The sequence below is a fragment of the Fulmarus glacialis genome, unplaced genomic scaffold (assembly GCF_000690835.1).
Source record: "Fulmarus glacialis isolate BGI_N327 unplaced genomic scaffold, ASM69083v1 scaffold847, whole genome shotgun sequence".
NCBI lineage: Eukaryota > Metazoa > Chordata > Aves > Procellariiformes > Procellariidae > Fulmarus > Fulmarus glacialis.
In genome coordinates this window covers 1-21,750 of record NW_009221054.1, presented here as the reverse complement: position 1 = coordinate 21,750, position 21,750 = coordinate 1, and the positions used below count along the sequence as shown (strand labels likewise).

Sequence of the window (21,750 nt, the reverse complement as noted above, 5' to 3'; positions counted from 1 at the left end):
TTGAAGACTTAATAATTCAGGAAGTGTATTACTTATTTGTAAAATATTAGCCTCCTTGTTAAATATTTTCTCTTTATCCTGGAAATATGAGCATTTGCCCTGTCTTTTTTTGAGGTTCAAAACAGGCAAAATTTCCATTTTTAGTAATAGTTATCTAGAGTTAGACATAAAATTTTGACATCTCTGTTTAGTCAGTGACATCAGTTTAGTCTAAAGATTTCAAATGAAACCTTTATGGTTTTGGTAGAGAATACTGAAAACTTTCTGATGGAACGCAGCTTTAGTTTCAGAAGGATAGATTTTGAATTCACACATTTCTATGTGCAGAAAATCACTAATTTTTAGAGTCCTTGGAGCCATATACAGTGCATGTGTGCCTTGTAAAATGTTTCTGAAGTACTTTTTTTGTAGTCTGTGTTGTCTGTGGTTATTTATGTAGAATGTTTTAGTAATGTGTAAACTTTTTAATGACTCTTGTCTGATTGGCATGAGTCTAGTAGCTGTATCACACATGAGCAACGCATTAATTTTGAAGTCAGGTTTATAATTTTTCTGCAATGTTTTTGTGTATTTTTTGTTTTCTGAAGTCATGTGTTTCTGACATACTCTCAAAGAACTTGGGACATACTTTCCGGGGAAAGAAAATGTTTGAATCTGATATCAGTCTTTTTGCTGTCGTATTCAGAATAAGGTTCTTACAACGATTCTAGAGATAGGTTTCATGGAAAGAATAATATTGTAACTATGTTTCTCTTACAAATCAAGTTTTGATGTTCAGCCAGGCAGATTTTGGAGAAGGTGTCTTTGAACTTCAGATTTTTCATGTGTATTTTTAGTTTTACAATTTTTTTTGCCCAACTTCCTGGTGACTTACTTCCTAGAATTTATTATGCTAAATAACTAGGTGAACTCCAATGTTTGAAAAGGTTCATAATTTATAAAGGTATTTTTTCATAAGCCAAAATCTCTTTGTCAACAACTGGTTGATATAGAAAATACTCATGCCCTTGCCACAATGTCCTCACTCCAGTTGAGAGAAATAGTGTTCACTGTTTTACTCTGTGCTATTTTTAGTTATAAACATTTTAATACACTAGGAAATGTGATTTTCATAAACATTCTTTATTTAGTTCATCCTACATTTCTTAACAGATTGTAGCAAATCTTTTCTAGTGTTGAGTTTAGCATCATTATTCCACTTCTCACATCCCTCTTATTCCGTGTAGCTTAGTATATTTTGCTTTATCTTTCCTTATTTTACTTCCTTGTATTTCTTATCCTTTGTTTTTGCTTTGTCATCCATCCCTCCCCCAAGAAAATGTCTTCTCCTGGCTTTGCCACGTACATCATCGTTGCTGTGATTTATCTGAAATCCAGTTTAAAATAGGATTGGTTGAGCTAGTTCAAAACACCATTTAGATAGTTATTCTGTCTTAAGGGGCTAATGCCCATTCATTATAAAACTCAGTAAAATTGACTTGTTCTAAGCTAAAATTAATGCTTTGCAAACTGGAAGTCTATATAACTTTTTACATTGTTTCAGTAAATTTTAAATTTGAAAATCATACCTTTATTGTGCGTGTGGATCTTTTTGCATTGTACTTCTGGATGTTTTGCATTGCAAAAAGACAAAGTAACATTTTAATAAAATTTTATAGACAGGTTTGAAATTTTGTTAAGGTATTATATGAATGGGAGGGATAGCTGTAGTATGCGACTGTTAATATTGAATGATCCCAACAGTCCCTTTTCGCAGTTACAAGGAAGAAGCAACTTTTTTCTCTCTCTCCTGACCTTTGAGCATTTTTCTGAAAGATTCACTCTAGCTCAGAGGAAAGTTACAGAATTTTTTTTCATAGTATTTTTGTTAAGGGGTCTTATGGTGAAATTTGTGGCCTGTTTGGTCCGGGTCAGAATGAATTGTAACCCTTTTTTCTTCTGGTTTAAATATCTGTGACTGCCTTTTATTCTGGTTTTAATGCAAATGTATGTTGTTGGGGGATCCATGAAACTTTTCCCTTCGAGTTTGTGCCTGCAATGAGGAGGTCATGTTTGCTATTCTTTCTTTTCAGAGCTTCAGCGAATACCTTCTCTGCTGCTTCTTAGAGCTATACTGATCAGCTGTGTTGGGATGGGAGCTGTTAACAGTTTCACAGTTACTGCATTCTGAACAAGACAAATTTTCCTTTGTTAAAGTATGAAACAGATATGAGTAATGAGAGAAACTGTAACTGTCAGTGTAAGGAGATGTCTGAGTTGGTTTATAATATGTTTGAAGGATTGCTTTTCCCAAATAAGCACCATATATATAATGTAAGTTTTAGTTCTAGGACAAATGAGTGCCTGTTTTTTAAGACTTGTGCAGAAACACCTTTTTGGGTCTTCCAATATCACCTAAACCTCTGATCTGAATGCTGCTCCTTCATTGTGTAGATTGTTACAGGATTTCATTATCTGTACAACACAGAACTTTAAACACAGGTTTTTGTTGCTCACTACAAGTCTTCCTAAATATACTGCGTTCTCTGCTGCTATAATCTGAAATTTGAGTGAAAATTTGCCATTTCTTCAAAGGTGCTCTTCATACATATTCTTACAGAATCAACTAAAAAATATACTGCTTAATCATCTTCATGTCGTAGAGTTAAAACAATGCTTCTAGATTTTCCTGTATTCTGTGCTTGTGTGGTTTGTTGGTTGGTGGGGTTTTTTGGTTTTGTTTTGTTTTTTTTTTAATTCCAGGTGACTTTTTCACAGCCTATTGTAACTATGATTTGGCATTTGTGTAATGTGATGGTCCATCTTTGAATTCTAGCACTGCTGGAAATAGTCTTACTTGTGAAGCAGGGTAATCACTTAGGTGCTCATCTTCTAGGTAGGAGTGACAAGAAAGGGAGTATTCCAGGATGAAAAGCTGTGTCCAGATTGTATTGGCTCAGTGAGCCAACTTGTGATGCCTCTCACAGACTTCTAGTTAACACAGCAGAGCTACTCATGAATACCTTGTGGTACAGCTGAAAAGGACAAAAAGGGAGTATCAATTTTAAACATTTGTTTAAATCCTTCATGTATAGGACTTCTATAAGGACAAAATTGGCAAATCTTTGAGAAAAATAGCTTATGGATATTAACACGTCAAGCAAATTTTAGGGTTCACTCAAATTTATTTCCAAAATAACATTCTGTTGATGCTGAAACAGACATGCTGTTGTACTCACTGAAATCAGTGGGGCGTGCAGCTGTGCTGCAAGGAAATAACTGGACTGAAAACATACTTCCTTTGGAAAGGAAAAAACTGCAACTCAGCTTGCTTACTAAAGGTTGTGCTTTTGTAAAGATTACCATTGTGAAAGTCTATAATTCCACAAATCTGAAATTTGAAATCACTGTCTTGGAGTTCCTAGTAGCAACTGCATTTGCATGTGGGAAGGCCGGACGAAAGCTGCTTGCAAGTGCACGCACCACCAGATGGATCAAGCATGTCATAAAGTTCTCTGAAGCTCTACAGACAATTATGCCACATTTCAGAAAAAAAAGGATCTATTTCATGGTTTACAACAAGAAGCTTATAATGATTCTTCTCAGCTGAAGTCTTTAAAGCTTCTCTTAACTCTAAATTTAACTGGAATTTTAGGAAAAAAACATCACTTTCATAAGAATTCTACAGTATTCCTCTTTTCTGAGATATTAGTGACTACCTCTTTTCAACTTAACTAGACTAAAAGAGGAACTGGCTGTCCCTTGTGGCATTAAAAGTATTTAAAGATGTGTGGGCTTGCAGAGGATCCATTTTAATATACACTTTGTCCATTTAGCCCTGATTAATTTTTTTCTCCTTTCTGGATTGAACAGGTTCACAGTTTGAAAAATATTCCAGGCATTGTTTAGTCAAAAGCCAAAACCAAACTATATATAACCCATCCAATCCAGTAGTCTAGGAAGATCTCATGTCTCTAGTGTGCTTTGCAGCAGAATAGATGGTTCTTACTTGCAGGGATTTTTTAGGTATGGTGTGTCTGTCCTATCCCTGAGACTATGTTGGGATTTGTATGGGCATTGTACATACAAATGTACAATGAGGCCTTCATTTTTGGTGCTAGTCTTTCAGAAGTAGGTGTTGGACATAGCAGGAATTCAGCTGTTGTACACTGGAGTCCTTTCTTGTGTTGTCTTTTACCAGTACAATAGGAGACATTTTGAGCACAGTGCCTGGAGGCTGCTTTAGTTATTTCCTACTTTACTCTTTGCCGCTAAGGTAAATATTCCAATTCTTGCTCTCATAGTTGTTTTTAAGTTTTCTCTGGATAGTAAGAGTGAACTTTGCATGTTGCACATCTAGTTCTTAGCAGCAACAATAAACTTGACCAAACCCACTAGTTTCATTGTACTTTGGTTCATCTGAAATATGATGCTTTGTCTGTTTGCATATTTAGGAGTGCATTGTTTAGTTAGTTCGTTTTTGAAAAATTACTTTGGCACATGTAAGTGATAGAAATTTATTACCTAATTTGTCACAGCAATTTGTTGAAAGTCTGAAACTGCCTTTGGTTTGTGGATGTGGATGCTTGATCAGGTTCCTCTAACTTCTGGGAATAGCTAAGTCTATTTTGCATAAATAATTTTTGCGAAAATGCATTGCAGTATGTAAAAATGTGGGCCAGCAATTTGTTTGATGTCAATTGCAACATGCAATGCAGACCTGTTCATGTGTCTAAGTATCTAAATATGGATGTTATTTCTTGGCTTATGTGCAGGGGTATGTGCTTAAAATTTTTGGTTTGAATTTTCTTCTAAACAAAGAGTAAATTTGGCAAAATACAAATAAGGGAAAGCCTCACATTTGCTTCTGGTAAATTAACTTTTCTGTTGCTCGACATTTTTAGCTGTCGTAGGTAACTGTTTTTGTGTAAGAAAATTTAAAATGTTTACTTTACTTGAAATTTGGAATTTATTTTTGCTCCATGGGAACATTATGAATGAACAGAAACGAAAAGGATGAGACCTTTTTTGTTCTTCAAATTACCAAACTGTTGTTTGCATCAAATAAAGTTACTTAAATATACGTATTGTTTAATTATCTTTTGAGCAACTTTCCTGTAGTATTTTATATTAAAAGCTAAAACATCAGCAATCTTTTGTTATTGTTGCTTATGCAGTTAAGTTACTGTGAAGAAGCAAAACAAGAGTAGCTTCACGGGATATTTTCAGGGTTAAAGGCTGAGAATATTTCCATGATAGAGTAAGGAAAAAGCAGATCTTCTTGATGTGCCTATAGTCACAGATCAGATGTAAATCATGGTGTTTGCTTTGCTTACTCTCTGCAAAGATCTTGCTTGTATTATACTGCTTATATGAGAGTCTTTCTTTTATGAGAAGAAAAATTATGAGGTGTAATTTGATTTTATTTAATTAAGGTTTTTTTTCTTAAGTGAGGCCTCATGGCTCAGTTTTTAAATTAATCGGAATACATGGCTGGGAAAATGCATTAATCATAAATTTCAGATTCCAAACATTAATAGTAACAGAAAATTATGTGCTGTGTTTTGCAACTATACAAAACACCTTAACTTTTTAATACAATAAATTGAGTTGGCTTAAATTTCAGTGCATATGTTCAAAAGCAATGACAGTGAAATCCAAAAGCAATCCCCTGATTCTGGTTTATAAAAGTGAGGGGTTTTGTGTAGCACTGCATTTATTTCAATTGTCAATCTTGCTCTATTTTACTCTGAGTACTGCTATATCTTTTGTGAAGTATCTTGCAAAACTAGACTGCTCTAGCCTCCTTTTATCAATTTTTATAAAGACAAAAAGCCAGTGAATAGCAATAAGGAATAAAATAACTTGTGGCTATAGTTGCCACCAGCAATCAGATAGCTTGAGGAAATTGTTGATACCGATGTAAATGTGAGTTCTCTTGGCATCTTCAGAAAGTGCATGTTGGGTATATTCCCTGCTCTCTGCGTGGATCTTTCAGAGTGCTCTTGGGAAATCTCTTCCCTCCATCAGAAAATGTTTCTTGCTTCTGAGAGTGTTTTGTACTATTGCAAAATCCTTTTTGAATCTGTGCTGCTTAGCCAGAGATTCTTCTCTGACCCATCAACCTGGCTGGGTCCAATTTTTCAAGGCCAGAGGTGAGGACTGGGGTATAAGCAGGGAGTCTGAATCTCTTCTTTTGTTTAGCCCAAGGCTGGGAGCCTTCCCTTTGTGCCAGTATTGGGGCAGATGAGGAAAAATGATTTTGAAAGATGTGTTCAAGCAGGTTCTATGGAATGATATAGGACATACTTCGTCCTAACGCTATTTCTCTCCCTTCTGCCAAATTCATTGCAGCAGAGAATTCTGTGGGCGCAGTCCCTTGGGTGGTGGTGAGGGCATCTCAGTCTCCCACCCTCTTTCTGGTGTGTGTGTGTATGAGCTGAGCTCAGGAGTTATCCCTTCATGGATATAGTCAGAAGGTGAGGGTAAGAAGCTCAATAAAGGGTTAGATCTTGTCTATAGGATGTAGCTTTATATCCTTTCATAAAGTTTAAGGCAGAGAATGGGAGAGGAAAGAAGAAAGCCGCTGGAGTAAACGCACTGCTTCTCAGATTATTTTCACCAGTATTCATTTGATGGTATGTTTTTCAACTGATGATACGGTATTGAGATAAAAATGGAACTTATGTCTTATGAGCAGATGTGCCTTCCTCATGCCTTAAATTCCTCTTTGAGAAAAGGATTGCAATTTCCCTGTGTTTCCCTTCTGTTCTTGAAACTCTCCAGGGCACAGAATTATTTGGAGGAGTGTGAAGCTGGTGGGCAAGGGAGTCTGATCACCAAGGACTCAATGCGACATGTAAAGAACATACTGGAGCATTTTAAGGGAAAGTCTGGTGGAAAGGATATCATTAAATTTGCACACTGAGACAGAGCCAAAAATTTTCAGCTTTAACCAGTAAGCTGTTCATTAACCACAGGTAGTCATGTGGCCCTTAGCACTATAGTGCCTGAGTGCTATACTGTAACAGTATTTAACTATTTTTAAAGGGTGTTTATTTTCCAAACATCTTTATAAAGTAGGGAAGTACTTTTATCCCCTCTTTTTTCTTTTAGTTCTTTATCTAAAATAGAACCTTATCTGCATGAGTGGTTGTAGTAGAATTAAGCTGTGAGTCTGTGCTGTTGTAGTTACAATGACATGGCTATCCAACAAGAAGAAGGCACTCTTGTTATGGAGTAAGACTGCATTTTATTTGATTTAGCACAGAGTCTGAATATTGTTTGAGCTAATCCAGAAATAAATTGCTTTCCTTCCTGCATTTATTTCTGACATAGGAGAGTTTACCAGTGTAGTTATAGCAGTAATCCAAAATTACTTGAGAAAGTTAGGCAGTAAGCTGGTGACACATAAACAAGGAACATCCTCTATCAAATGCTCAGAGAGGACATGTAAGGAAGATGAGCTTGGCCTCTGTGGAATAACAGCAAGACTGGATATACTAGTCATCAGCAAAATAGGAAGAGTCCAGTAGCAGGTAATGACTTCTGTGGCAAAAAAGGAGCAAGAGGAGTGCAAAATTGAGCTGCAGTCTGTAGGTTTTTATTTTTAATGTCAAAATGAAGATGTGTGGCAATTCATTAGTGTAGAAGTTCAAGAATGTGAGGAGTGGTTAAACTTAAATTTCTAAGCACTGAGAAATGCAAAGTTAAGATTCATATCCTCACCCCAAACAAGTGGCACTGTTCCCTCTCAACGCTGGTGTTCTTTTATATAATGTCTTGATAGCTGGGAAAAGTTGCATTTAAAAATACAAGATATATATATAGAGATTACAAATATGAAATTGCATTAACTGCAGTTTTGCTTATGACAAACTACTAGCACATGGAAATGGAAAAGACAATATTTATGGGAGGCTAATTTATGCAAAAGACTTCATTAACATAAACCTCAGTTTTGAAATGAACTTCAGGGGCAGTTTTTCTTCAAGCACTTGTTCATTTGCCACAATAGATGTATGTGCAAACAGGCCATTTTGATGTCACAAGTATTTTAAAAGTAACCATATAAGCAAACTGATACAGATTGTTTCCACTGTATGGCTATCTCTTATAGTTATGGAAATAGCAATTCGGAGTTTAGGTTTCTAAATGTATTTGAATCTTGATGACTTGTTAGTTCATACGAAATGGCATCAAAATGTAAACTATACATTTGTTTTCCATAGTTTGGAAAGCAAAGATAGATCATTACTGAGAAGATAACAGAGTTTATTAGTGTTGGTTTTGATTTTATGGCAGGAACAGCCTCTCTGATCCTGGAAAGCTGACCTAAGCATCAGCAAGCATCATTCCCTTTTCCATAGCTGCTTGTTTGAAGTTGTTATATCAAGCCAGGTGAAACTAATATGAACACACTGATTTTGTGTCAAAAAATAATTGTGCTGTCCATATTGAATGGATCCAGTAAAAGTCCATAATGATGTTACCTTTTTTTTAATGTTCAACCTCTCTTGAAGGCATTCATCTGCCTAGATCAGGGAGATCTCTTTGACTTGCAAATTCAAAGCAAAGTGATTTTGGATCCTTCTAAAGATTAGATATGCGTAAATATTAGCGAAAGTTAAAGGCTGTTCTACTTGATGGAAAGTACCCATCAAGTTACGAACAAAAAGCGATGCTGAACTTTGAATCGGATCTGTGCCTTTCCATTCTTTTTTTAAGCCATACGTGAAGAAGGGAAATACTACATCCACTATATATTTGCAGAAATCTTCCTACTATATATGGCAAAACCCTTTGAAAAGCTTCCCAGGTTAAAATAGAATATGGGAGGAGGCTTATAGACTAACTAATTTTTAGCTGAGATTCTCTGGCTGATCTTTAACTGACTAATTTTGTCAAGAATTGCTTGGTGAGAAAACAACTATCTTGATGGTCAGTGGATATTCAGTAACAGCTGAAGATTCTTGAATACCTTCTCTAAGAAACTTTTTGATAATGGCAGTCAAACAAAAAACAAGAGCTTGTTCTTCCTTCAGCAAGCAACTAGTATGTAAGTCGTGGACAGCATTGCATACGTTTGCAGAAGCACTGAAGAAGAAGTGGCTGTTCATGTATACAGTTCTTTGAGATTAATTGTTCTTACAGCTATTGTGTGACTTGCCCTTCAGTTTCACTAACGTGGAGTTTGTTAGCATGCTGTTCTTTACAGTGAGACAAAGAATGGTACTTATGATGGTACTTTCCTTCTGTTTTTTTTGTTTGTTTTAATAGTTGCAGCAGCTTTAAGAATATGTGTAAGTGATGTCTGAAGAACACTATTGCCTATAGCCCATTTCAGGCATACTGTGTACCCTGATCACACACATTGCAAAAAATTGAGTTATTCCGTTGATGAGGACAGTTCTTCAGAAAGCCAATTGATGGGGGCATTTTTATGAACTTGTGGAGTAACTTTTTGGTAAAGTTACTTTCTCCTTAGCTATTTAAAAAGCCGTGCAAACTAGAGGTGAATGTAACTGATGAAAGTAGGTACCAGGTCTTAGCAAACTTATCAAAGAAATTGAAAAACTGAAGGTGATCACACATGTTTTTGTAGATACTTTCAAAGTGGTTTGTGTTGTATATTCTTTTAATTGTTTTTGAAAAGTATCCCGTAAACTGAAAGGGCATTAACATGTTTGTTACCATGTGACTGGATTCTTATGGTGAACTGGATTTTCTTAAGTATTTCTTTACTACCCTGAACAAATAAACAGTACCTTCGTTATAAAATACGGAGGTACAAAAGAAGGAATTTAGTAAGATGTTTCTGCTGAAGATTGGATTGCCCTGACTCAACATAACACAAGTAATAGAGTAAAATAAATATTAACACGCTCTTGACTGGAGTCCCACAATGTATAATATCCCTGGGTTTCTTCAGAAAGGATGGGGAGTCCTTTTCCATGTATATCAGAATTGTAGATACATGTGCAGTCATGCTTAACTTCTTTGTACTGCATGAGTAAAGCTCTTTTTAGATTTGGTTATTTACAATCCTCAGCAGCTAAGGAAACTGGGCATACGGCAGACTTGCTCCAGGGAACATTGTGGCAGAAACAAAAACTTTAAAGACAGCTTATAGAGAACTTTACAGCAATTCTATTTGTTCTCTTTTCTGCTGTTCCCTACTTGAATAAAGAAAGCTTTACATATTCCCTAATAAAAGAAAAAAGGGTAAGCTTATACTGTCATCTGAGATATCTGTAAGAGGAGAGAGAGCAATTCAGGCATTAGTTGAATTTAGCTCTGGAGAACATAGAAAACTTGGAACTTTTGAGAAGGAAATAAAGTTAATTTTCCAAACATTTAAAGTAGTTGCATTTTTATTTTTTCATTGATATCTAATTAATCCTGTGGCAATTGATTTATTTTTCAAGATTTGAGTAGTTCTATCCCGGGAACAAAATCAATAAGGAAATCAAGAATAGATATTTCTAGGAGGTAGGAGAGTAGTAGCCTGTGATTTTTGTTTGTTGTTTGGGGATTTAATGCAACTTTTGTTCCTTTACTTGTAGCTGGCTTTTGCAATGTCATTGTTTGGCCAGATTTACTGTAGGCTTTATGCTATGTGTATAGTCCTGCTGATTTCAATGAAATTACCAACAGTGTATAAAATTGAGAATACGTGTTAGAGAACCAGGATCTGAGGCCCTCTAGCGATTTCATGTGTGGAAATTGTCTTAGAACTTGTGTATGTGGATTTTCCTGTAGTCTGGGGCTGGATATAACCTAAATCTCTTCAGGCACTGTATAGGCATACAAAAAGGCATGAAGTATTAGTGTGGGGACACCACCACTCAGGTACACGTCTATGCAGCATCCAGATTAGACCTGGCTGTCATCCAGTCAGCTGTTGGTACACATAGAGGAACTGATCTGTCCATGCTGGCATATTTCTGCCTATCTTCAATCAAGTGCCCAGCCTGTAAAGGGTAATCATGTTACAGTAACATGGTCAACCACACTGTGAAATGTTTCCTAGCATTTTTGAAAGCAATATTGAGAATTTAGGTAACTTTGGCAGGTGGTCATTATCTAAGGATGGCAACTGAACACAAATAAGTAAGTGTGACCACAGCATGGGGGAAGCAGGGACAACTTTGGCTATTAGTTTTGCTTTATAGATATTTCCCTACTTCAGTTTGAAAAGCCCAGTATTTTAATAAATCTTTTTAAAAAATGCACATAAATGAGATGACTTGCTGAACATACTTGAGAATTACAGAAAAATAATTTTCTGATCATGAGTTTCATTGCTTGGAGGCAATTTTTGTGAATGTAGATATATGTGAAATCAGAAATACATGAGACTTTTTGGAAAACTGTTCAAAAAGTTTGGACAAAACTATTTTCTCCTACTAAGGCTCTTCTAATTCCAGTTAGAGATGTTTAAAGAGGGAAAGAAAAAAAGGAAAAAGACTAGTCTTGGATTATAAGATAAGATATTAGTGTAAAAATGGAAATAAATTTTAGAAAATTATGTTAGTGATAAAGTGAATGCAATTAAAAAGTGGATTATCATCCAGAAGATTATATTTTGGAGGATTGTGTGTGTGTGTGCATAGCAATTGGCAAGTGATTTCCTGTCTAAATAACATACTATGCCTTGGGAAGGAGAGAGAGGCGCTTATGACAAAAATGTTTGTTCTGTTGTTGGAAAAAGGTTAACAGTTTAGTCTGATAATCTTCAAATCTGTGCAATAGGTTCTTTGATAAGTAAAGATAAGACATCAAATAAACAAAACCCCAAGAAATACTTCTGAATTAATTTTATTTCCTTGTGTCAGTTGTAAAAATTTTGACTGCAAATCTCCTTCGTTCTGACTGCCTATGGGTCTTAATCGTAGTTTCAAAGTGTGATGAGAATGGTGTGATGTTTCTACCTGTTTACCTCTGTGGAAGAGAAACCAGATGCAGTCCAGCTTGCTGTTTGTCTATATTAAATAAAAATCTTTCAACTTTGCTTAGTAACAAAATTGAGCAAAAATTTGGGTTGCATTATAAAACTACTAGTAGGAGGTAAGAAAAAATCTGAGGCAGAGGTTGGGTTGTCAATCATTTGGCCTGTATTTAGGGATAAGACCCCAGAGGTTCTGCCACAAATTGTCCCTGCCTACGGGAAAAGGGAAGATTACTGTCATGTGTACACTAAATAATATGAACGAGAATAAACAGAACTGTCAATGAGGCACAAAGAATCCTTAATTTACCTACACTGTTAGAAAACCTGTTGAATTCAGAGGATGAACTGAAATAAGACTAAATTTTGTGGAAGTAGAGCAGGGACATCTTTTTACAAAGGAAATTCACTGATTTGAATTTGTTTATGTTTATATGCCTGACAAAATATTTTATTGAAGGAGATGTGTATGCAATTTATTATGTTAATTTCTAATTGTAGTGTGAACAGTAAATGCAACTTTAAAAAGCACTGTCAAATACCTCCAGGTATATCTAACTGTGGTACTATTAGTGGATATACTGTAAGCGGTTCCTGAGAAAGGACTGAGGTGTTGGGCCCTTCCTTTTATCTTCAAGTTCACATTTGCTCTTCTTACTCTCCATTAATAGGTAGCATAGATCAGTCAGTGTTAAAGGAGTTGCCTCCTGAGCTCCTGGCAGAAATTGAATCCACCATGCCACTTTGTGAACGTGTGAAAATGAACAAGCGCAAACGTAGCACAGTTAATGAGAAACCAAAATATGCTGAAATCAGTTCTGACGAAGACAATGACAGTGAAGAAGCTTTTGAATGTAAGTAGTACATTGTTCTGTTCCTACTGCTAAAGAAAGCTAATACTTGCTTTTACAAAAAGATACAGGTTTTTTTTTTAAGTTGGCTATCCTAAAACTTACGAAAACAAGTTTGCTGTCCTGACAACTACTTGGCCAAGAACCCTTTTTTTCTTTTAAAGAAAGAAAAATTTTTTAAAAGAAAAATTACTTGATTTCAATTCAATTTAACAAATTTCTTTTCCTAATTACCTTATGGGAAGCCGCTGCCTAGATTTTTTTTTTTTTCAGTTGTACCATGAAACATTTTTAGCCAATCAGATTAAGGAAAATATCCTCTAAAGCAGCACAGAAAACTTGCATACAAAGGTATGCAAAAAAAAAATTCAGTAAATAAATCTTAAATTATTCTTAGTTTTATTGATAAGAAAAGTGAAGGATCCCCTCTTGAATTTTTCTGACATGATAAATTGAGACTCCTACTGCCCAGAGGTTTCTTAAAATATTTCTTCTTCTATTATTACTCTGGCATATTGCTTGAAAAACTGGTATTTGATGGGTTCTCAAAATATCATTTGCAGATGATACTATTCTTGAATTAACTGTTTTCAAAGGAAGAGAGGAAGCTTGTAGTTAGAATTTTGCTGTGCAATCAGATAAAGTTCCTAAGTGTTAAAAGATTGTTGTATACCTCTAAGTTAGGAAGGGATTTCCTATTTGCTAGTAAGAGTATGGTTAGTTTGTCTTTATGATAGTTCAATTAGCCAACACTGAAAATAACACTATTAAAACGGAGTGAATCAGTTCAGTCTGCGTTAACATCTTAGCTGTGTTACCCATGCAGGGCTACAGGAGAACTGCCTATTGCTCTTAACCTGAGAAGGCGTCTTGCTTATAATGATTTTTTCCCAAGTTTAGACTCTTTCGACCTTTGCTTATATGAACATCTCACTAAACTTTTGTAAAACACAATGTTTTGCTTTTTAGTTTTTCTTAGGGTCCAAAAGAGAAATATTTGTTTGTTCTGCTTTTTAATATGTTTCAAGTTCTCATCCAACAGATAGGCAGTGCTTATGCACACATACACATGAAAATTATAATAGCGATACTTCTGATCTTTATCAAAGAAGCAGAAAAGAATGTCCTTTTGTTTGTTTGTTTTTCCTTTTAATTATAACTTAGTAATGCTGCTTTGAGCGTGAGTGTGAGATCTTGAGGTAATTTGTAATCAGTCTTTGGTTATAGCAAAAGATTAATGATGATTTGCTTTATTCAGGATTCTATATTCTCTGTTTACCATATCATATCATGTGTTTATGATGTTAGTAACAGTGAATTAAAAAAAATAAATAAGTAAAGCAAAATTATTTAAGTTGGTTGGGAATGGAGAGAATTGTCAAGAATTTCAGATACCTTGATCTACCTATTAACCACAGTGGCTGTTGAAATTTTTAAATACAAAGTAAAGCAAATTAAGGAAAACTTTCACAGTAATTATATACTTTAAGGGATTCTAGGTTCATTATCCACTCAAGAGATCTGGCCATCATTCTAAACAGTTCAGTGAGGACATCTGGTTTAAAAATAAATTATAATATTTCTCAAAGGATACTGTAGAACTGAATTGAATTAAAACGAGACAAAATGATCAAGAGAATGAAAGATTTGTGACAAGTAGAATAGATTACTGAACAAATAACTAACTGAATAGATTTGTACCATTACGAATAAATATTGAAGAATTCTTTTGGTTGTCTGAAATTTAACTTTAAAAAATGTGAAATAGTGATTGTTATATAAGAGGAGAAATGAAGAAGGGACATTCCATTAAATTAAATTGTGAGAAACTGAAAATTGACGAAATAATTCTCATACAATAAGTGCTAAATGTGTTACTGCATAAATGTTTGGCAGAATTCAGAAGGAAATGGGGTATTTATATTCTGAATAGTCTCTATTTATGTATAAAATCAATAATAACTCTAGAAATGTTATTAATATTTAAATTTTTTGTCAATTTTATCTATTTCAAAATGGATTTTGTACAGCAGTGATTGTGAATAGCTGTTCCCATGTTCATCTTACTTGCATTGCAGAGCCAGCACAACCATAACACATTCTGTTTTGTTGTGCAGCATTGATAAACTGGTCAATTTAAAATTCTTCTGGAAAGCAATATTGGAAGTTACTTTTCTCATGGAGATGTAGCTGGGGTCAGAATTCATCCTACAGAGCTTAAATTGATACTGATGATCTGTAAACTGTGGAGACAGATGTCATCTGCCTCCAAAAAATACTGTCTCGTGGGGAAAAAGAATCAGTTAAGATGTGTAAAGTCTTTACCCACAAAACACTTACTTTCTTCTCCAATATGCGCACTCCAGGTATCCAAGATAGCCCTCCATTTCTTCAATCGCAATTAACTCTCAACCATTTTAGACAGTGTTAGTAGCTCGGGCATCATGAACATGACTGTACTGCCTCCAGAAGCAAGTCTGATCCGGAAGCAATACAGCTCAAACCCTGAACTGAGTTATTACCTTAAAGACTTGGACCACCGCTGTGCAGAAGTTTTGTGCTACGATTTCAGAAGTGGGAGCTCTCTAGAGTGCAGAGCATTAGTATCACCTCAGGTTTAATGTTTTTCTTATTAATTCTGAGCCTGGGTTGACCATTGACTATATCGTGGTAGGTATACCAGGTGTGACTATATCTTGGTATGTTTCCTATGCTTCTCAATAAACTGGCGTTGTGGGAAGAACTTGTCAGTTCAGTTCCAGTTCTGTACAAATGCTTGGAACCATTTTACTCAGAAACAACCCTATATGCAGTCATACCTCTCTAAACTTCAGGAGACTTTGGCAGAGACACACAAATGTCAGGGCTGTTATATGCAGGTTCACAAGCATAAACTCTGCTAGTCTTGACTGTGATGTTTTGGAGCTGTTTTGATCTTCACAGTACAATCTGTGTTAGACATCTCTTTGCTAGCCCAGTTATCCTGTTACATAGATGATGGAGAGTTGGCCAGTTTCATGAATGAATCTACCTCCTCCTCCATATCCTTTTTCTATTACATCTTAGCACCCTCTCCCCTTCAAGACACACAAGACTTTCTTTGAAAATAACAGAGAACTCTCCATTCCGTTCCCCCACTTTATTTCCACCAAATCTCTGTTTCTGCATAGACCATTTATCCTACTTTCTTCAGCATTCACTTCTGCTGGGCTTTTTGGTCCTGACTGAAAACGGGTTATAATAACCTTCTGTGATACTGAGTTGTTGTCTGGCCCAGAATTGTGACTCCAGCTTTCTCCTTTACACTGAATTTCCTGCAATATATATCAAGACAAAATTTTAGTTGTCTTGGCAAAACAGAGTATCTTTAAGCAACTAGATTGCCAAGTCTCATTGGAACTTGCTGTGTTAGATGGGCAAAGCAATCACTGAATTGGAATATGGATACCCAGTAATAGTCACAATTTAGATAACTGAAGAAATTATCTCAATGTTCTCTTATGAAAGGATGAAACTTATTTTGATTTTTTTTTTCCCTACTTCGCTTAAAAGGACAAATGTCCTGTAAATTTGTATTTTTAAATGTTGCTAGTGTCTTTACCAGTTTCAGGCATAGTTTTCATGTAATTCAAAAGAATTAGAATAATTAGAATTAGAATAATGCCGTAACAGAATTTTAAATAATAGTTTTAGAGTGTTCACTTGATTTACAGAACACCTATACAACAGTGTTTAACCTGCAAATCATAGAATTATTTAGGCTGGAAAAGACCTTTCATCAAGTCCAACTGTAAACCTAACACTGCCAAGTCCACCACTAAACCATGTCCCTAAGTGCCACATCTACACGCCTTTTAAATGTTTAAAGATGTTTAATTTTTAGCTATTGAAAGTAGAATTTTTGTACTTACAATGAAAATGCATTTCATTTCTAGCTTCTCGTAAAAGACATAAAAAGGATAGAGATGAAGCTTGGGAGTATGAAGAACATGACAGAAGAAGTTCTGCTGACCATAGGAGAAGTGGTCATTATCATGAAGGAAGGAGGACTTCTGGTAGTGGCCGTTACCGTAATCGCAGTCCCGATGAGTCTGATATGGATGATTATTCTCCTCCCCCTAGCCTCAGTGAGGGTAACTGATAATTTTAAAAATTTAATTTTATTCCATAATACTAGCGCATTTTTAAGGGATATGTTAAACATTTTAAAATAAACACCTTTACATGCAGTATTGAATACAAGTGTAAGAAAGGTAAATTATCCTTTATTTCATTTTTGAGAAAAGATTTGTTTCACTCTTTATTTTCTTAATTTTCTTAATTAGTGGCTAGAAAAATGAAGAAAAAAGAAAAACAAAAGAAGAGGAAAGCTTATGAACCTAAACTAACACCTGAAGGTAATTTTAGAAGATTTATTTTCTACAGTTTTGTATTTTGCATTTTCTGTTTTGTATATAAAATAATTACTTGTAAATTTCTTTTTTCATCAGAAATGATGGATTCTTCGACTTTCAAAAGGTTTACTGCTTCAATAGAGAATATTTTGGAAAATCTGGAAGACATGGATTTTACAGCTTTTGGTAATATGTCAGAAAATTTCAAAATGCTTTCCCCAATTAGAAACAGAAGAAACACCAAAAACTTTGTATCTCAGTATTTTCAAAATTCCTTCTTGGTGATTTAATTGCCTGTGATACATCCTAGGGCACACTGCATTTATATAGCCTCCCCCTTGAGTGGTGGCCTTTACCTTTCCAATTTCACTTGCTACTGCAGGAAGATGATCCTCTTTCCTCCTTCTTGCAGAATCCAAAAGGGGCATAAGTCATAATGAGACAAATAGTATTCCCCTGGAGTGGAAAGGATACCTCTTTGGGATGTCATTAGTGTGTTAGCTTCTGTCAAACATATCTTTGTAAACAACATTAACATAAGATGGTTCTCTTGCTAGTAATGTCTGAGGCACATAATTTTGCATCTGTTGTGGCCTTTGACCCAACAGAGCTTGATTATTCAATTCAAGCAGCTGAGTCCTTATGCATTTATGGCTGAGGCACTGTATCACTGTATGCTTGTTATCCATTTCACTGGAAAGCCAACCAGCATGGCGTAAGTGTCTGAGGAAGTAGTTTGGGTTGACCAAGGTGACTTTCTATTGAAATGGATGGTAGAGTATTCATTAATTTTGTTCCTACCATCTTTGTCACAGGATTAGAACAAGGGAAGGAGCATAGTAAACAAATCACTACAGTTTTTAAAGCAATAGCGTGTACAACCTTGGACTTAATAGTAAAGTCATTGGTTCTTTCTGTGTCTGGTAACGTCATGGATTTTTTTGTAAGGGTAAATACAATTAAGACATAGTGTATCCCAAAGTACTTAATGTCATATGTGTTTTTCATCTGTTGCCCCTCCCCAGATTTGAACTTTAAAATTAGGACTACAATAATTTGTTTTACTGAAGTGAGGGTGATGGCACAAGAGCCGCAATAAATGGGGTTTGCTATGTTAAAAATTTTTAGTTTGTGACTTTCAGAAATGGATGCCTCATGTTAAGCTGTTAAATGGTATTTCAGAACCAGTCATATTTAACAAGTAGTCATTGTTTTAACACAACCAAAATTTGTCATCATCAGATGCAACTGTTAGACGCTAACTATTTGGAACTATTAGATGCTAGCTACTTGGAAAATCAGTTCTTTTTCTTCAATTGGCTTTTTCATGTTGGCTGTAAAATACTGATTTTCTTGAAGTCTAATTAGAAATATGATTGTTAATTTTTTAATTCTTTTTTTAAAGGCGATGATGATGAGATTCCACAGGAATTGCTACTGGGAAAGCATCAGCTTAGTGAGTTGGGTAGTGAATCTGCAAAGATCAAGGCAATGGGCATTATGGACAAGGTACATCTTTATAGTCTTTAACTCTTTTTGAACATATAATTTTGATAAACATAAAAAACCCCATGTCTCCTGTAATAACATTCCATCCTCTTCAGCTGTGCATGTTACAGATACTGTGAACAGTTGTGCTTCTGCTGACTTAGCTAAAATGCTTAAAAAATTACCACATCTTAACTGTTACTGTCTCTGAAGCTGAGACATTTTTGTTGAATGGTCCTTCTCTGTGTCAATGCTGACTATATGCCAATATGTGATACCAATGCCTGAGCAGTGAAATCTAAAATACTTAATCTACTTTCACAAAAGCACATCAACCTATAGGCTTTGCTCCTTACAGCTGGTGTTGAGCAACCACAGTAAATCAGAACCTGCTGGCAAAGTAAAAAAATCCACCCTTTCTGATATACGCCATCAGTGCAACGTAAATGTATGATGTCCAGCCAGCATTACACTGAGTTGCCTGCTTCCTTCGTCTCTCCAAAAATGCCTTTCAAACCTAGAAAATTTAACACTACAGATGATTATAAGATTAATTTTTTGTAGACTGCATATTGTGGTTTCTTTGCCATACTCTTCCCAACTTCAGTTCAAGGGAACTTCTTGTTGGTGCAAACTGTTGGTATCACACCTCTAGAAACAATGTTCTTGCTTTCCTTATCTTCCTGGAACTCTTGGCTTTGGGCAGTCTTATGTTAAACTCTTACTCTGCCTGCTCATGACCATTTACTATGTTTATAAAGTGTCTGTGAACATTTATTATAAAAGTCACTCTGAAGGGTTTTCTTTAATCCAAAATTTCGATATTCTTCCTGGACTTTTCTTCAATCTCCCTACCTTCCTCTGTAGCATGTTGTCAGCCTGAGTGTTTCTTTTTCCTCATAGTTCTCACCCTTAACCTCTGGTCCCTATTTTTCACACATAGATACATACATACATACACATACACATAAAATCAGAATTTTATTGCTTCTAAAGGTGAGTGTCAATAGTATCTGGATGAGTGAAACTGGCTTTCCTCAGGTTTAGCATATTCTACAAATTATTTAATCATAATTCTGTAGAAGATCAGTACGTGAGTTTGAGTTACTTTTTTCAACGTCCTAGTTCTTCGAAGTTAACACTGATATTAAGAATACATTTCCTTTTTATTAGCACTCAAGTGTCAGGGAATTTTATTTCTGTTTGTTCATGGAATTTGGATTTTCTCGTAATAAAGCTCTATATGGTCAGTTAGAATTTGTGATTGATACTTGGATTTGGTAAATTTCAGTTTCTAGAAGCAAAAGTGTATAACTATACAACATTAATGACAGATATGCAATTTTAAATCTATTCCTATGGATTTTGCTGGTTGAAAGTGCAGTTTGATTGCAATCTTAGAATATATTTCACCTAGTTTATTTACATTATCAGCATTCTCAGTCATGCTGTGTCAGAAACCACGGAAGTCAAGATCTGATCCTTATCTCAAATTGCTTACAATTTAAGTGTTTCAGAATATATAACAAGTTCTATCCTTCACCCATGGACATTCTTTTCAGCAATTTGGAAGCCTTTATGTTCCTGCAGTTGTTTGATGTGTTTCTTTTCTTGCTTTAGCTCTCAACAGATAAGACAGTAAAAGTCCTGAATATTTTGGAGAAGAATATTCAAGATGGATCAAAGCTTTCTACATTACTTAACCATGTGAGTTTCAAATTACTTAATTTCACAACATGGTATAGAATAGAGTTTTCTTCATTTGAGTCCAGTTTAGTGATAGTTTCAAATACCGTGTATGTGTGTGAAAGGAATTTCTGATATAATATGTATGTGATCAAGATTGCCAAATTTTAAGATTTGAAGTAAAATTCAATTGATTATATTTTTTCAGTACTAAACAGGTTTTACTATAGTAGTGATAACTAACAGGTGTATTGGGAGCAACTGAGTTTTCTTTTGTTTCCATTTTAAATATTATAGTTTCATCCTGAAACATTCATGGTAACTGGTGTAATTTGCACCATTGGACATCTCTTTGCTACTTTGCTATGTGTCCATAAAACATCCCTTACACAATGAAAGAAGTGCTGCAGCTTTCACGTAGAGTGTATTCTTCTCCTGAGCATTAAGAAAGGAGGAAGTGCTTTGTTTAGGTCTGTTCTTACGCTGCAAAGTTAACGTTGTCAATATAAACAAAATTAACAGGAAGTTTAAAATTTTAGGGTTTTTTTCCTGATATACCTAAAACTACATGGGGATTTGGAGTTTTTATGAGGTTGATACGTAGTATTTCACATTTCATATATTTCTTTATTTCTACACTTTTTAGTCAAAGCAATATTCTAACAAGAATAGAGTTCTTGAGTTTTATGGGAAAAAAACTCTTGATCTACAGAATTAGAGAGTAATTAATTATGTTGGAAAGGAAGAATTTTAACTTGCAAATGAAAACCAGAGACACATTATTTGTACCTAAATACTTTCATCTAGGTAGTTTGTAGGGTTTTCAAAGTTTCAGTATATGGTTCTGAATTATTTCAGCAATATGAAAAATAAGTGAAAAGAAGGTGCTGGTTTACCTGTTCTACTTCACTGTGATTAAGTCTTTATGCTAATGCTTTTAAAGTTATGTTTTTCTTTTAGCTTTTTGTAGTAAAACTCAAGATTATTAAGCAGTTAATGAAATTGTCCAATGATTGTAATTCAGACACAAAACTTTGATTAAAAAAAAGAAGCAATCTTTAGCCAAACAAGTTTTAGATTTTTCTCAAAACCTGTTAAACATGATTCAAATCATTATGGCAAAGAAAGCCTCTGCTAAGGAGTAAGCTTCTTTTACAGTGCAGTGAAGATATCCTACGTTCATGTCAGGATGTTTTTCAGAGGCAGAGTGCACTTGCATTTTCTTTTTATTTCCAAGATAACGAGCGAAAAAAGAACAGAGAATATTTAAAACTACTTGGGCATTTTTTTAAGCATCATTTGTGTAAGGAACAAATGACTTAAAGCCATTCTATGCAAGAAATTTATAGGGATTTTCCGATTTGCAGATTTCTGTTGATTTTACAAATACATACATATATAT

At 34.9% G+C, this 21,750-nt stretch overlaps 1 protein-coding gene across 1 annotated transcript in view; it reads left to right on the top strand.

The window, feature by feature from the left end:
• Positions 1-20,369, top strand: part of LOC104079046 (nipped-B-like protein) — a gene marked incomplete at its 3' end in the record, with an annotated part of 121,114 nt that extends 100,745 nt beyond the window's left edge. Inside the window, exons 11-16 of the mRNA XM_009580928.1 lie at positions 12,601-12,783; positions 16,716-16,913; positions 17,106-17,177; positions 17,271-17,360; positions 18,580-18,683; positions 20,283-20,369. Of these exons, the coding sequence (XP_009579223.1) occupies positions 12,601-12,783; positions 16,716-16,913; positions 17,106-17,177; positions 17,271-17,360; positions 18,580-18,683; positions 20,283-20,369 (734 nt within the window). The remainder of the gene's footprint in view (positions 1-12,600; positions 12,784-16,715; positions 16,914-17,105; positions 17,178-17,270; positions 17,361-18,579; positions 18,684-20,282) is intronic.
• Between the last annotated feature and the right edge of the window lie 1,381 nt (positions 20,370-21,750).